Here is a 16,409-nt window from a genome sequence, read left to right on the forward strand (position 1 = left end):
CCCAGAGTTAAAGTACAATTTTTAGTCATAATAGAGGAAACTCATAGAAGTTTCTGCACCAAAGCAGATTGTTCCATTCTTTAAAGCATCTGTATGAATAGATAAATCAAGGGACTTAGTGAGATTTCTTTAATGTATTTGTGACGTCCAGAATTACATAACTATAAAATGCTGTACACTGCCCATTTTACATAAAAGAAATTTACATCTTTGGATCATAGAACACAGATTGAGTCTTTATCCTCTACAGCCTTCATTAATGTAACTACATTAGCTTTGCTCTAAAATACGATAGTAGTACTCAAATTCGTGGCATTGCCAAAACCATGATCCTTCTGGAGAAAATAAATCACTTACAGTTTGGTTGGTAAGTAACTTGGTGAGTCATCCTTACTTCTGATAATTTCATTGCACTTGTCAATAGTTTTATATACAGAGAAAGTGTCACCAACATTATATAACAAGGCCAGATTCTTGGCAATCAGCTTGCGGACAGGTGGGCCTGGTGAGCTCTCCAATAAGGATGTCAGCTGTTCCACAAGCTTCGTTTGCTTCTCCTTAATATCATCCTGCAAAGAAAAATGCTTAGTATCAAAGTTCTGTTGTCATAATCTGACCAAAAAGACCCACAAGTGTTTACTGGTTAACACGTGACCCATTCACTCAAAACAAATGACTCTGCAAACCAGACAACTATTCCGCACAAATAAAAAACTTCCAGAACCATGAAATAGTCACTTCATCCTCCACCTGAACCCCTGACGTTCCCTCTCATCCTGATTATTACTTTCATCTCATTTCCACTTCCACTAGACCAAGGAATTCATGCTTGAACAGATGAAACTGCAATTGGTTTAGTCATTCATTTCCAGTCAAAACATCCAACGGTCCTGTTCTTCTCTGTCAAAATGGCTCACTATCTCCACATCATTACGGAATGCAAATAGACCGTGCCTCTTTTCTTGACTGCAAACTTTCTTCTTAAATCCCTCTCCACATTTCATTTAGCATCACTTCCAATAACAAGTGAAAGGATGTCATCGATGTTCATGACCAAGATCAAGACCAGTCATTCGGCTGCCTCTGCTGCAACCATCCTCTTCCTTTGCCAAACTTCCCCATAGTCTCCCCCTGCACAGCCCCGAGTTCACATCTTTTAAGTTTCTCCCCTCATGCCATCTCAAGCGTCCAGTCCATTCAACCCAGCTCCTTCTCCAATTTCCTTATTCCTACTAAAAACTGCTAACCAGCCAACTTTCCTTCCTGACTTCTATGCTATTCATCATAATTAATCGTTCCCTTCCTCGGTACTAGTTTTCATGTTCACTCCTCACAGTTCAATCAGCCATTATCAACTCATCTCACAAATCGTGTCTCCACGAAAAGTCCATAAGATGATGTAGGAGCAGTAGTAAGCTATTCAACCGGAGTCTGCTCCACCATTCAGTGAGATCACGGTTGTTATGAATATTCAAATCCACTTTTGTCCCTTTTCCCCAGAACCCTGGATTCTCTTACCGATTAAAAATATCTCAGCCTTGAACATACTTCATAACCCTGCCTCACTGGTCCTATGTGGTAAAGAATACCAGAAATTCACAACCCTGAGAAGAAACTCCTCCTCATCTTGGTCTTAAATGTGTCACTCTTATTCCGAGATCTGGTCTTTGAATCTCCCACAAGGAAAACAACCTTTCCGCATCTACCAAGTCCTCTAAGAGTCTTATTTGCTTCAATAAAGTTATTGCATTTCCTTCTATATGCCAATGAGTACCGGCTTAATTGACTACCTCTCCTCAGCACAAGGTTCCACCATACCTGATATCAGTCCAGTAAACCTCTAGACTGCCTTCAATACCACTAGACAAGGCACGTAAAACTGTTCACAGTATTCTAGCTGAGTATTCTGATAGTGCCTCGTATAGTTTCAGCAAAACCTCTCCACTTTTACACTCCATTGCTTTCCTTATGACCCGCTGAAGTTGGTTACTAGTTTTTTTTGAGATTGATGAACAAAGGCACCCAAATCTCTCTGTTCCACAGCTTTCTGCAGTCAATAAATAACATTCAGCTCCCTTATTCTCCTGACAAGTTTAATTTTCCAACATTATATTCGATCTGGCAAGTTTTTGTCCACTCAAACGGTCTGTATCTCTCTGCAAACTCTAACCCCTTGCTTTCCCACCTATTTTTGTACCATTTGCAATCTTGGCTCTCAACTCCTAGTGCTTTTAAAAACTATTTCTCACTCAAGTCCCTGAACACACTACACCCTTCTCAATTCATGTCATTCCTTCCTGAAATTGAGCCTTTGTAACCAATATTATAAGAAAACAGATTGAAACTTTAACTAAAAGTAGCATCAAAAATATTCATTCATGAGATGTGGACATTTTGGCTGGAACAGCATTTATTGCCCATCCTGAATTGTCCTTGAGAAGATGAGCTCCCTCCTGAACCACTGTAGTCCATGTGGTGTAATTTTACTCACAATGCCATTAGGGAGTGAATTCCAGGATTATGACCCAGTAATAATGAAGGAATGATGGTATATTTCCGAATCAGGATTGAAAGTGACTCGAGGATGTGCTTGTAGGTGGTGACATACCCTTGCCAACCTCGATGGTCACAAGTGAGGAAGGTGTTATTGAAGGAGCCCGGATGACTTTCTGCAGTGCATCTTAGAGATGCTACTATGTTGCAAGGAGCAAATGTTTGTAGTAGTGCTGCCAATCAAAATGGGTTGTCCTGGATGGTACTAAGCCTCTTATCTCCTTTTGGAGTTGCACTCATTTGAGCAAGTGAAGGTTATTACATCACACTCCTGACTTGCATCTTGATAGATGGTAGAAAGGCCTGGGAAAGTCAGGAAGCAAGTTACTTTCCACAGCACTCCTAGATTGTTTTGCTTTTGTAGCAGCAGTATTTATATGGCCAGTCCAATTTAGTTTCTGGTCAATAGTAACCTCCAGGAATTTTGTAGCACCCATTCCTAACAAGTCCTCATCCTCCCCAGTTTGCCTGCTGCAGATAAAGCTCTTCATGACAGCATTGGCAAGACTGACTACCATCTTTAGATACCCTTTATTGTTTTGTGTGGCATTGTCACTGTGGCAAAAGGGATAAAAAGGAACAGATCTAGCAACTCAAATGAGACACTTCGGGCCAACAAATTTGCAATCTCTGTCACTTGATAAGGACAAGGACAGCAGATACATGGGAACATCACCAAGTGCCTCTCCAAGCCACATACCATCCTGACTTGAATTATTCTGCACCTTCTTCACAATCACTGGTTAAAGTCTTGGAACACGAGAACAAGTACATGAGATGGACATAAGGCAGTTCACCATCAATGTCTCAACGATTATTAGGGATGAGCAATAAATACTGGCCTTATATGCAATGCTTTTATATCCAATGGCAGAATCCAAAGCCATGTAATTAAACCCCGACTCTGCTGTCCTTTTCTTTTTTTCTGTTTTATAGAATTCCTACAGTGTGGAAACCAGCCCTTCAGCCCAACAAGTCCACACCGACCCTCAGAGCATCCCACCCAGACCCGTCCCCCTATAACCTACCTAATCTGAACACTATGGGCAATTTAGCATGGCCAATCCACCTAGCCTTCACATCTTTGGACTGTGGGAGGAAACCCACGCAGACACAGGGAGAATGTGCAAACTCCACACAGACAGTCGCGCGAGGATGGAATCAAACCCGGGTCCCTGGCGCTGTGAGGCAGCAGTGCTAACCACTGAGCCACCATGCCGCCCCAATGTGCACCATCCAATCCAATTTATCCATCACCCCAGTGCCCACTGACCTAAAATGTTAATTCTATTTTTTCCCCACAAATGTTGCCAGACCTGCTGGGTTTACTAGTAATTTCTATTTTTGTTTCTGATTTCCAGCATCCATATTCTTTGGTTCTTTTGCTTAACATATTTTCAGCATTCACCCTATCAAGTCCTCTCTGGAACTTACATATTTCATTAAGATCTTTTCTCACTCTTTCAAACTCCAATGGTTAAAGCCCGACCCTATCCTCAGAAGTTAAACTTCCCCTCAATCCACCGCCCTCAGTTCTAGGAGTCAAATCAGTGAATCTTCTGAACTGCTTCTAATACATTGATAGCATTACTTAAATAAGGACACCAAAACTATACACAGTAGTCCAAGTGTAGTCATACCAACATCCTGTACAACTGTAGCAGGACATCCCTACTCTCAAGTCCCATTCCCCTAGCCATAAATGACAACATTCTATTTCCCTTTCTAATCACTTGTGGCAACCGCTTTCTCATTTTTCTGATTCATGTACTGGATAATAAAATCTCTCTGAAGCCTCAACAGATTTATTTTCCTTACAACATCCTCCAGCTTACAGTGCATCCTTCCCGTGATTCATCAAACTACTATGACAGAATCTTTAGTCATCTAAACCTTGCACTGTTGAACACAATTCTTAAAAATCTGTACCTCTTTTCTCCTATCTTAAAAATATTCCCAAAACCATTTTCAACAATTACCCACTCTGAAGCATGCCACATGGCTTGAGGGCATCATGTGTCCAAAGGGCAAAGTTGCCATCACCAAGTTTTTGATGTAACCTTAATCCATGGCTCTGCCTCTCTGTTCAAGTTACAAACAAGTCATCTAATGGCAGTATTTAAAGAGCTGGAACTACCCTGCTCAGCATTCCTCCACAAATCAACAACTTTAAAACCAGATAATTACTATTTCCACACTTGCTGTTTGTTGAATTCTGCTGTCTGTAACATACTGCAATTTTACCTGCATGATAATGGTTATATTCAAATTGGTTATTAAGCATTTTCAGCTACCGTCATCCCAAGTGTTAAACATAAATTCTTCTACCAAAGCAAATTACTTATATTCAGAAAGAACAGCATTGAAGAAAGATACATTTTCACAGCACTTAGAAGTTGTGCAACAATTTACCTTGCTGGCAGCCACCAAAATTTTCTCTAAGAATCGAAGCCATTCAAAAACAAACTCTGGTTTCTTTGATTCACTCAGTTGGCTGTAAAGCTCCTCATTTAGCAGTGGGCCATGTGCTTCTTCCATGCCTTATTTTGGTTTCTTCTAATGACCACTGAAACTTCACAAATGACAGTGAACAAGAATTAAATGTCCTGGCATCTTTTCAGTTGCTGCAACACAAAAGAAAATTCATTCACAGTCTCAGTCCATCACTGGTTCAACAATAAATGAAAAACTATCTTGCCAGAAATAATATTTTATTCCAAAGCTAATTGGGAGAAAAAGCTCCCAAGAATTTGCATTTATCATACACACCTCCTAGCATCCTCAGCAATTATTTTTGTATCTGCCAAGGAGAACCATATTCCAAATTGTAGATTATCTTCTTCCAATTATTGGTAAACGATCGGATCATTTTATTTGATAAGTCATCCATTTACCAACACATCTATCAACCACCTTTATAATTAAATCATTACCTACAAATTTTAATAAACTTGATAAATACTTCACTCTCAATTTACAAATCCAGCCATCTTCAAGTAATTTGATTGCTTACAATGCACAGCTGATAAATAAATTAGGCATTTTTCTAGAAAATGTAAATGCTATCTTGCCATTCTAAAATCAAAATTACAAGCAGGTCCAAACATAAAAACTAAGGGGAAAAGGGTAATATATTTAGTATTTAGTATTTAATATTCATCTTATAAGAATGTCTTGCGAAGATCAACACAAGTTATAGGTTTGGATGAAAATGTTTTCCACACTTTTCCAAGTCAGATCCCTGTTAAAGTTTGAAATGTGATCACCTGTTACGATCAGTCCACTCATTAAGAAAGATGAGCAAGGAATACGCATTCCGGCTACATAATTTATACAGTTTGCAAACAGAGTCTCCAAATCCACCGTAACACAAGATATATTCCCTCCACAAAGTACCAAAGTACTTGACAATGGGATAATTTCAAAAAACAGCCAAATAAATTCAGAAGGTACCAAATACTTACTAAGCAACATCTAGATTCAAAAATTTCATAACTCTGAAATAATGAAACAAAGATGGAATTTTGTTGGATTGCCACAAAGTTATTCCTCAGGTTGCTATACAGTTCTAAACTCCCAACATTTCCAATTCCAATATTCCACAAGGCTGTTGCATTCACAGAGACGACAACACAAGGACTTTAGAATTGAACTTGGAAGACTCTGAGGCATGCCAGCCACTTCTACGTATACCTACAACTCCAACAGCCCATTCATTTCTTCTGGTATGTCAATCTCCAGATGATTCAACTTCCCTGCTCCACATCGTCATTAAAATGGGTACAAGATCTGATTATTGAATATGGTAGAATTAACAATGAAACCAATCGGTTTTAATAAATTCAAGAATTTACTCTGGCAGTTACACTAGGACTAAGGTTCCAAGAGCTACATTTTCTGTGAAGAGTAAAAATATTTATCGTTGTATCAAAAGGTGAAATTACCGTGAAACTTGCATGGATTTATGACTACATATTTATAACCTAGCATACTTGCAACTCATTCCCCCAATGATGCATTATTTGTAGTATACAGAACACACACTATTATAATCAAGAGTTTAATTTAACTATTTGGAAACACAAGGTAGTTCTGCTGGCTTTATATTGAATGTGTCTGCTTGTCAGCGTTGATTGTAAAAAGCACCAAAGAACGAATAGAGGATTAATGAATAGAGGAAAAGTTGAGTACAACAGCTAGTGAAAAATGTAAAAACTGACAGCAAGAGGAACAGGGTTAAAATAAATATTGGTCCAATAGAAAGTGAGTCTGTGGAATTAATAGGAAGTAATGAAATGGCAGATGAATTGAACAGGTATTTTACATCAGTTTTCACAATAAAGGATACAAATAAATTCCCAGGAATACTGGTTAATCAGGATATGGAAAGGAAAGAGGAATTCAAGAAAATTACAGTTAATAGGGAAAAGATACTGAGTCAATTGTTGATCTTAAAATTCAATTAGATCACAAGATAGTGAATGTAACTCCTTTACTCAAAAAGGGAGTGAGATAGAAAACAGGAAACAACAAACCAGTTAGTTTAATATCTGTCATATGAAAGATGTTATCAACTATTATTAAAGGGGCCTCTTCTCGAGTACTGTGTCCAGCTCTGGTCACCCAGTTACAAGAAGGATATTATCAAGTTGGATAGGGTTCAGAAGAGATTTACCAGGATGTTCCAGGTATGGAAGGTTTGAGTAATAAAGAAAGGCTGGGACCTTTTTCATTGGAATGTAGAAGGTTGAGAGGTGACCTTATCGAGATTTATAAAATCATGATGGGTACAGATAGGGTTAAATGGCAGGCATCTTTTACCTAGGATGGGAGATTTCAAGACCACGGGGCACATTTTTACGTTAAGAGGAAAGAGATTTTAAAAAGACATGATGGGCAATTTTTTTTTTTTTTACACAAAAGATGGTTCGCTTATGAACTTCCTGAGGAAGTGATGAATGTGGGCACAATTATGACATTTAAAAGATGCTTCGATAAGTACTTGAATAGGAAAGGTTTGGAGGGATATGGGCCAGGAGCAGGCAGGTGTGAGTAGTTTAGTTTGGGATTATGTTCGGCATGGAGCAGTTAGACTGAAGGGTCTGTTTCCATACTGTATGAAAGTATGAGTGGCTGAATAGGCTGGGTCTGGTGGGACACAAAAAAAAATTGAAGTGATCAGGCAGAGTCAACATGGTTCATGTTCAACCAAGTTATTGAGCTCTTTGACAAAATAACATGTGCTTTGGATAAAGGGGAACCAATTGATGAGCTAAACTTGGAAATCCAGAAGGTATTTGGTAAGGTACCACACCTAATGTTACTGCAAAAGATAAAGACTCGTGGTGAACTGGCATGAATAGAACATTGTGTAGCTAACAGGAACAATAGGCATAAATGGGTGATTTTTGGGATGGCAAGATGTAATGAGTGATACGCCACAGGAATCAGTGCTGGGGCCTCAACTTTTTCTAATTTATGAGTGACTTGGATGAAGAGACCAAAGGTTATGGCTGCTTAATTTGCTATTGACACAAAGATAGGTAGGAAAATAAGTTATAAAGAGGACACAGAAGACTACTGAGGAATACAGATAGGTTAAGTGAATGGTCAAAGATCAGGCAAGTGAAGTATAATGTGGGAAAATGTGAAACTGCCATTTTGTCAAGAAAAATAGTAAGAAAGCATATTATTTAAATGGTGAGAGATTGCAGTTCTGAGAAACAGAGGAATATGGATGTCTTAGTGCATAAATCACAAAACATTAGCATGCAGGTAAAGGAAGCAATAGAAAGGTCGTGCTTCAGTTGTTGAACAGACCACATCTGGAATATTACGTACAGAATTGGTCTCCCTACTTAAAGAGGGTGTTAACGTGTGGAAGTAGTTCAGGGAAGTTTTGTTAACTAATAACTAAATGGGTGGGTTGTCTTACTAGGAAAGGTTGGACAGGCTTTCCTTCTAAACACTGCAATTTAGAACATCAAAAAGGCACTACAATTGTGGATCCTTAAGGGTCTTGACAAGGCAAATGTGGAAAACTTGTTTCCTCTTACAGAAAAATCTAGAACAAGGGGTCACTGTTTAAAAATAAGGGTTGTCCATTTATGTCAACAATGCAGAATAACTTTTTTCTGAAGGTTGAGTAAATTTGGGGAACTCTGTCTGAATAGGTGGAAGCAGAGTCTTTGAATATTTTTAAGGCAGATGTGGATAGAATCTTGGTAAGCAAACGTGTGAAAGGTGATTGCAGGTAGGCAAGAATGTGGGGTTGAGATAAGTCATCAGTTCATTAAATTACATATCAGGATCAAGGAGCCAAACAGCTTATTCCTGTTCCCAACTTGAATCTTTAGATGTCGTAATCCAAATGACAAATTTGTGAAATTCTCAAGAGGTATTGGTCATCAGATATATAAATTCACATGAACAATGTGAGATCAAATTACTGCCTGGAACAGAAAGATGCAAAAGTGAAGAAATGCATGAATTGCAATGCTTGTGATAATATAATGCCAATTCTCAGAAGGATAGAATTCATTTAAATGATAATTGCACACTAAGCAATGGATTAGAGATAAAGTGACTTGACTAGTAATCAAATTTCACTTAACTCCCAACGCTTCATCAGGTATGCCAGGTCTAACTAATTTTAAAAGAAACTGGCTGATTTACTAGTTTGTATTTTGAGACCAAAAGCGGTGTCATTGTCAGAATTGCACAGCATGAAAATAGACCCTTTGGTCCAAGCCCTCCATGCCAACCAGACATCCTAAATTAAACTAGTCCTATTTTCCAGCATTTGGCCCATATCCCTCCAAACCATTCCTATTCATATACCCATCCAGATACCTTTTAAATATCGTAATTGTACAAGCCTCCACCACCTCCTCTGGCAACTCATTCTATACACACACCATCGTCTATGTGAAAAAGTTGCCTCTTAGGTCCCTTTCATATCTTTCCCTTCTCACCTTAAACACCCACTCTGGGAAAAGGACTTTGGCTATTCACACTGCCCATGCCCCTCGTGATTTTATAAACTTCTGTAAGGTTAGCCCTCAGCCTCTGATCTCCAGGGAAAATAGCCCCAGCTATTCAGCTATTCAGCCTCTCCCTACAGCTCAAACCCTCCAACCCTGGCAACATCCTTGTAAATCTTTTCTGAACCCTTTCAAGTTTAACAACATTTTTCCCATAGCAGGGAGACCAGAACTGAATGCTGTATTCCAAAAGTGGCCTAAACAAAGTCCTGTCCAGCTGCAAGATGACCTCCCAACTCCTATACTCAATGCACTGACCAATAAGACAAGCGTAACAAACACCTTCTTCACTACCCTGTCTACCTGCAACTCCACCTTCAAATAACTATGAACCTGCATTCCAAGGTCACTTTGTTTGGCAACACTCTGCAGGGCCCTCCCATTAAGTAGATAAGTCCTGCCCTGATCTGCCTTACCATAATGCAACACCTCACATTTATCAGCCCATCAGGTCAAGGTCCCACTGTACTCTGAGATAACCTTCTTCGCTGTCCACCACACGAATTTTGTTGTCATTTGCAAACTTACTAACCATACCTCCTCTATTCACATCCAAATCGTTTATATCAATGACGAAAAGCAGCGGACACAGCACCCATCCTTGCAGCACACCAATGGACATAGGCCTCCACTCCGAAAAACAATTCTCCACCACCACCCTCTGTCTCCTACCTTCACTCCAATTTTGTATCCAAATGGCTACTTCTCCCCGGATTCCATGTGATCTAACCTTGTTAATTAGCCTACCATGCAGAACCTTGTTGAACGCCTTGCTGAAGTTCACATAACAACTTCCATCCTCTGTCTCCAATTTGGTCATGTCTTCAAAAAACTTAATCAAGTTAGTGAGACATGATTTCCCACACACAAAGCCGTGTTGACCATTCTTAATTAGTCCTTGCCTCTCCAAATACATTTAAATCCTGTCCCTCAGAATCGCCTTGAACAACTGACATACCACTGATGTCAGGCTCACGGATCTGACCTTTGCTTACCATTTCTTAAATAATGTCACTATATTAGCCACCCTCCAGTCTTCCAGCACCTCACATGTGGCTATCAATGATACAAATATCTCAGCAAGGGGCCCAGCAATCTTTCCCTAGCTTCCCACAAAGTTCTGGGATATACCTGATCAGGTCCTGGGGATTTATCCTCTTTTATGCGTTTTGAATGTTACAGGAATCAATTACTTGCCATGATCCCAAACACCATATATATGCATTACATGATCTGTCAAATGCTCTGCTATAGTATACAAATATGTAGATTGCTTCAAATACAATTTCTGCTGTGCACAGCTTCTGAAGGTGCAGTATTCGTGTTTGGTAGCAATACTAATCTTGAAGGTAGATTTAGTAGATTTCAAAGAATGTTCGCAGTTGATACACAATTTGGAACAACCACTAACCCCTTCAGCAAGGAGTTTCTAGATAATACTCAAAGCATGGATTACAGATCAGTTCTCAAAAAATAATTACTTACAAACAAAACAGCACAATTCATAATTTTCCTGTATCTTTATAAATATTATAAAGACTATAAATATTGAGGGTGGCACAGTGGCTCAGTGGTTAGCGCGGCTACCTGGCTCACAGTGCCAGGAACTCGAGTTTGATTCCACCCTTGGGCGACTGTCTGTGTGGAGTTTGCACATTCTCCCAGTGTCTGCATGAGTTTCCTCCAGGTGCTCCAGTTTCCTCCCACAGTCCAAAGATGTAAAGGCTATGTGGATTGGCCATGCTAAATTGCCCATAGTGTTCAGGGATGTGTAGATTAGGTGGGTTATGAGTCTGAGTGGGATGTGTTGGGGGTCAGTGTGGACTTATTGGACCGAAGGGCCTGTTTTTACACTGTAGGGATTCTATGATCTATAATCATATAAGGCATTTAAGAAGGTGGTTTGGGAAAGGCCTTGACAGAAGTTATCTACTTATCGAGTGCACCAAGCAATGCAGAAAGTTGTTACCAATTTTGGTTGGTGCATCCCAAACCTTATGCAAATAGCTTTGGTCCAACAGATCAGCACTAACTTGAAGCCTTTTATCAAATAGAAATGAAAAATTTTTTGTTTTCTTACACACAATGTCATCATTGCTGACAAGGCTAATATTCCTTTCCCAGCCCCATTTACCTCAGAGAAAGTGATGGTGAGCGGCGTTCTTGAACCACTGTAGTCTATCTGGTGCTATTCAGAAGGGTGTTCCAGTATTTTCACGAAGCAGTGAAGGAACAGCAATATAGTTCCAATTCAGGACAGTATGTCACCTGGAAGGAAGCCCAAGAATAGTAGTGTTCCCACACCTCTGCTTCCTTTGTCTTCTAGATGGTAGAAGTCAAGGGTTTGGAAGGTGTTGCCTCTGTGCATCAGTAGTGGTAGAAGTGCTAATCAGGCAGGCTGTTACGTCATAGAAGTCTATAGCACAGAAAAAGGCATTTCAGCCCATCAGGTGTGTGCCAGTAAAAAACCACCACTTACATATTCTAAACTCATTTCCCAGCACTTGGCCCATCACCATGTATGTCTTGGCGTCGCAAGGTGCACACCTAAATATTTAAAAAAGTTATGAGGGTTTCTGCCTCTACCATCCTTATAGACAGGGAGTTCCAGATTCCCACCAGCATCCCTTCTAAATCTCCTGCCCCTTACCTTAAAACTATGCCCCACCTATCACTAATCCCTCCAACTGCAGGAAGAAAGTTCCTCCATTGTCTATCCTGTCTGTGCTCTTCATAATTTTATACATCTCAATCAGGTCCCTACTCAGTCTCTTCTGCTCCAAGGAAAACTAACCTGGTCTGTCCAATCTCTCTTCATATCTCAAACTCCCCCGCCCAGCCAACATCCTGGTAAATCTCTGCACCCTCTCCAGTGCAGTCACATCCCTTCTATAATGCAGATTCCACAACTGCACATGATACTCTAGCCGTGGCCTAACCAAGGTTCATGCAGTTCCAGCATTACCTTCTCGCTCCTAAATTTTATGCCTCAGCTAATAAAAGCAAGCATCCATGTGCATTCTTAACCACATGATTGACCTGTCCTGGTATATTAACAGACCGATGGACATACACACGATGATCCCTCTCGAGCCTGAGAGCTTCCCACGTCCTACCGTGCATCGCGTATTTCCTTGCCTTATTTGCTCTGCCTGGTCCTACCTCAAACTTATCTCAATTGAATTTCATTTGCCACTGATCAGCCCATCTGACTAGCCCATCTATAGCCTCCTGTAATGTAAGGTTATCCTCATCACCATTTACCACCCCACCAATCATCCACGAATTTACTAGTCAAACTTACTATCTTCGATGTTGTTGAACTTTTTGAGTGTTGTTGCCTATCATCCAAGCAGATGGAGGGTTTTCCATCACAATCCTGTATTATGCCATATTGACAGTAAACAGCCTTTGGGGAATCAGGACATGAGTTACTTATCACATTGTTCACAGGAACTGATCTGTTACTGTAGCCACAATTTTTATATGGCTGGTGTAGTTCTGTTCCTGGATGTTTTTAAGTGGAATATTCAGCAACTGTACTGCTATTGAATGCCAATGTGAAGAAGGTAAGATTCACATGATACTGTTGGAATAGGTTTTGGAAATCATGAGCTTATACATTACGAGCAGGATGAAGAAAATAAAATATGTTCCACCGAAACCTTCAATACAAATCACCAATCTTATTCAGATAAAATCACTCAAACAACAGGCAACAGGTCAATATTATCAATTTTATCAATATTATCAATATTTTGGCACCATAAAAATAATTTTAATCATTAGAGAAAGTGCCAAGTTTTAAAATGGACAACAATCTCAAAGCTGATGTTTCACTGATAATAATGTACAATCTCATTCATATGTGAAATATCAATGTCAAACAAATCTAAAGCTTAGTGGATTTTTTTTTTAAAAAATGCCTCAAAGCTTTTCAAATAATTCTCATCTCATTAGGCCAGCAATGGCCAGTTCATATCCTCCATTTTTTGTAAAAACTCAATGGTGACCAGTTCTTACATCAAACCTAGTTGCTAGAAAGAATTCTCCTTCATCTCCCCTCACCCCAACCAAGTAAAAGAAAATAACTTATCCCCACAAATAAAAACCAAAAGAACTGCGGATGCTGTAAATCAGGAACAAAAACAAAGTTGCTGGGAAAGTTCAGCAGGTCTGGCAGCATCTGTGAAGGAGAAAACAGAGTTAATGTTAACCCGAAACGTTAACTCTCTTTTCTCCTTCACAGATGCTGCCAGGCCTGCTGAGCTTTTCCAGCAACTTTATTTTTATCCCCACAAATGTCTGTATGCAGAAAACTACTGTTGAAAGTTCAGTACACTATGTACCGTTGGCAGTAAAACATTCCATTACAGGAACAAATGTGACCTGAACTACTGCTTAAAATTGTTTGTGGAAAACCACCTGTTACTGAAGATCACAACATCTCTCATTCACTTATGTGAAACATTCTTATCAACAAATCGCCAAATACATCAAAAAAATGAAAACAGAGCAAAATATTTAAAATAGCTAAAAATATTTCCTTCCCTCGAGGGAGCATTATTTAAGAAAAGGGCAAAGGTATACAGGCCTTTTAAGAAAGATTTTTTTTTCTTCTGAAGCAAGCTATCTTGAGCTCTCTGCCTAAAAGTCTGGTAGAGGTAGGAACCAGCGCAACATTTCAGAAGTATTTACACGATTACTTGACGCATCACAGCATACAAGGCTATGGGCCAAGTGCTGGAGCAGGGTAGATTAGATAGGTGCTTGATGACCAACATGTACACGATGGGTCAAACAGCTTCTTTCCGTGGCAAACTCAACGACTCTAACCCACTTAATTTTATTTCACCTTTGAACTACTTCCTTTCTGTACCCTTTACACACGGGTCTCAAACCAATGTTTGCAACTTCGGCAAAAATGTCAACTGCCGAAGATAAAAACTCAAAAGATTTACTTGCTATAATATACTGATCCACAAACAGAGCAAACTAACAACGGTGTGCGGCAGTTTGCAATTTGCGCCTATACTTGAGTGAATAGTTGCAAAAAATTGAAGATATAAAATACCGACGTTTTATTTCTCAAATCGACCCTTAGCCACTGACATAAACTTCCTGACGCCCAACCCTGCAATGACTAGCACAGCAATTATTTGAGACAGCAGCAAGTATCCCGAGGGCTCCTAATGGGTCCACTTGGACTCTAGGGCCGTGGAAAGTAGGTTTGCACCAGTTGGTGCACGGCGCTGCCAGCTGCAACAGCCCCGCCGCTTATGCAGACTCCGCCCGGATCCTAACCCGGGCTCCTCGGTCCATTGCAAGTCTTTAATCCGTTTCCTCGGAGCAAGCCCAGTCGAACTTCAGCCCTTGGTCTGGCTTTAGGAAACAACAGACGAGACTAAGAGACAGACAGGGATAAAACTCGACTTTTCCCAACAATAACCCGACCGTTTTAAAAAGTGAGGGCCCTCTCAGCAGTACGCTGCCTCGTTCCACCATCTCCACTTGCCTGCACAGAGACCGACTGCTCCCTCCGGAGTATCTCGTCTTAGAGTTTCTCACTGAATGGCAGCCAGTGCCTTTGGAACTGAAGAGGCCCCGGGGAGTCGCCTTCGGTGCTCACCTCCTCCTGGTAACAACGACCGTCCGTAACTAAGGGCTAGCCGAGTTCCGAGCGATCGAACGGCCCCGGCGACCAGCCGAACTCCGAGCGATCGAACAACGCTGATGGTTAAACCGTAGAATGAGCGTTGGAAGGGCTGGCGCAGATGATTCTGCGAGTCTAACCGCGAGAAGTTGAAGGTGTTGAATGGGCACTCACCAGAAAAAGTCCCAAACTCTTCAGTCTTCTGCCTTACTTAATAGTCCCCCCAGTAAACGGTAGGCACTGCAAAACCCAGTCAAACTCCTAGAGTTGTAGATAGGCCGGACTTGTTGAACTTAAAAGGTGGAAGGCTGACCGGGAACCTGATTAAATTGTACAAACTTAGGGAGAAATCTTTCTCCTTACAGGACGTAACAACCAGGGCCACCCTTTCAAGGTCAGCAGCGTGAGTTTTAGAGCGGTTGGAGAGGTTTTTTCGCACCCAACTCAGAGTGTGGTGGGTATTTGGAACTTGGCTGTCGAAACGTACAGGTGATGTGAAGGTGCCGGGGTTGGACCGAGGTGGACAAGGTCAGAAATCACACGACACCAGGTTATAGTCCAACAGGTTTATTTGAATACACAAGTTTTCGGAGCCTCAGTCCTTCTTCAGGTGTTAGTCAGAGAAGTAGTATCAGACACAGAATCTATAAGTAAAAGATCAAAGGTTCACACTATCGATGAGGATATAATAAACCAACCGAAGATGCTGATAAATCTTTAATCAGTTAAAAGGTTTTAATTGATGAATATGTACATATACCTTTGAATTCCCCGAATTCCTTTGAAGTCACTGCCCTGAGAGAACTAAAGGTTTTAATCAGTGTATAGAAGAGGTGACATTTTAGGTCAGACAATGCATGTTAGGTGAGGGACCTTGTTTCGAATCTGTTCGTGTTTTAGTTTGGCGTCAGACTGGTTTTATTTCTAAAGTAAGAATTTATAAAACGCCACATTGTCTATCAATTTTGTGCTACATGAATAAAGTAAATTGTATCTGCAAATACAAATTCACCCCATACATTCACATGTGTGAGAGAGAGAGCGCACGCGAGTGAGTGGGGAGGAGTGAGGAGAGAGAGAGAGCGTGTGCGCGAGTGAGCGGGGAGGAGTGAGGAGAGAGAGAGCGCGTGCGCGAGTGAGCGGGGAGGAGTGAGGAGAGA

At 40.5% G+C, this 16,409-nt stretch overlaps 1 protein-coding gene and 1 long non-coding RNA gene across 7 annotated transcripts in view; one reads left to right on the top strand and one right to left on the bottom strand.

Annotated features, from left to right (window-relative positions):
- Window positions 1–187: 187 nt before the first annotated feature.
- Window positions 188–15,521, bottom strand: LOC125483674 (HEAT repeat-containing protein 5A-like). 6 transcript variants are annotated; one of them, XM_048599874.1, is made up of 4 exons: window positions 15,226–15,356; window positions 11,731–12,012; window positions 4,966–5,177; window positions 188–569 (listed from the first exon to the last, which is right to left on the bottom strand). In XM_048599874.1, the coding sequence occupies exons 3-4, from the start codon at window positions 5,089–5,091 to the stop codon at window positions 354–356; spliced, it is 342 nt and encodes a 113-aa protein (XP_048455831.1). In that variant the 5' UTR covers window positions 5,092–5,177; window positions 11,731–12,012; window positions 15,226–15,356; the 3' UTR covers window positions 188–353. The 6 variants fall into 6 exon arrangements, with proteins under 6 accessions (XP_048455831.1, XP_048455832.1, XP_048455834.1 ...); XM_048599875.1 differs by lacking the exon at window positions 15,226–15,356 and adding an exon at window positions 12,901–12,996; XM_048599877.1 differs by lacking the exons at window positions 11,731–12,012; window positions 15,226–15,356 and adding an exon at window positions 15,424–15,521.
- Window positions 15,311–16,409, top strand: part of LOC125483675 — a 4,171-nt gene continuing 3,072 nt past the window's right edge. The window contains exons 1-2 of the long non-coding RNA XR_007262619.1: window positions 15,311–15,482; window positions 15,615–15,777. This is a non-coding gene — a long non-coding RNA (uncharacterized LOC125483675). The remainder of the gene's footprint in view (window positions 15,483–15,614; window positions 15,778–16,409) is intronic.

The sequence above is a fragment of the Rhincodon typus genome, chromosome 8 (genome assembly GCF_021869965.1).
Source record: "Rhincodon typus isolate 14 chromosome 8, sRhiTyp1.1, whole genome shotgun sequence".
Classification (NCBI taxonomy): domain Eukaryota; kingdom Metazoa; phylum Chordata; class Chondrichthyes; order Orectolobiformes; family Rhincodontidae; genus Rhincodon; species Rhincodon typus.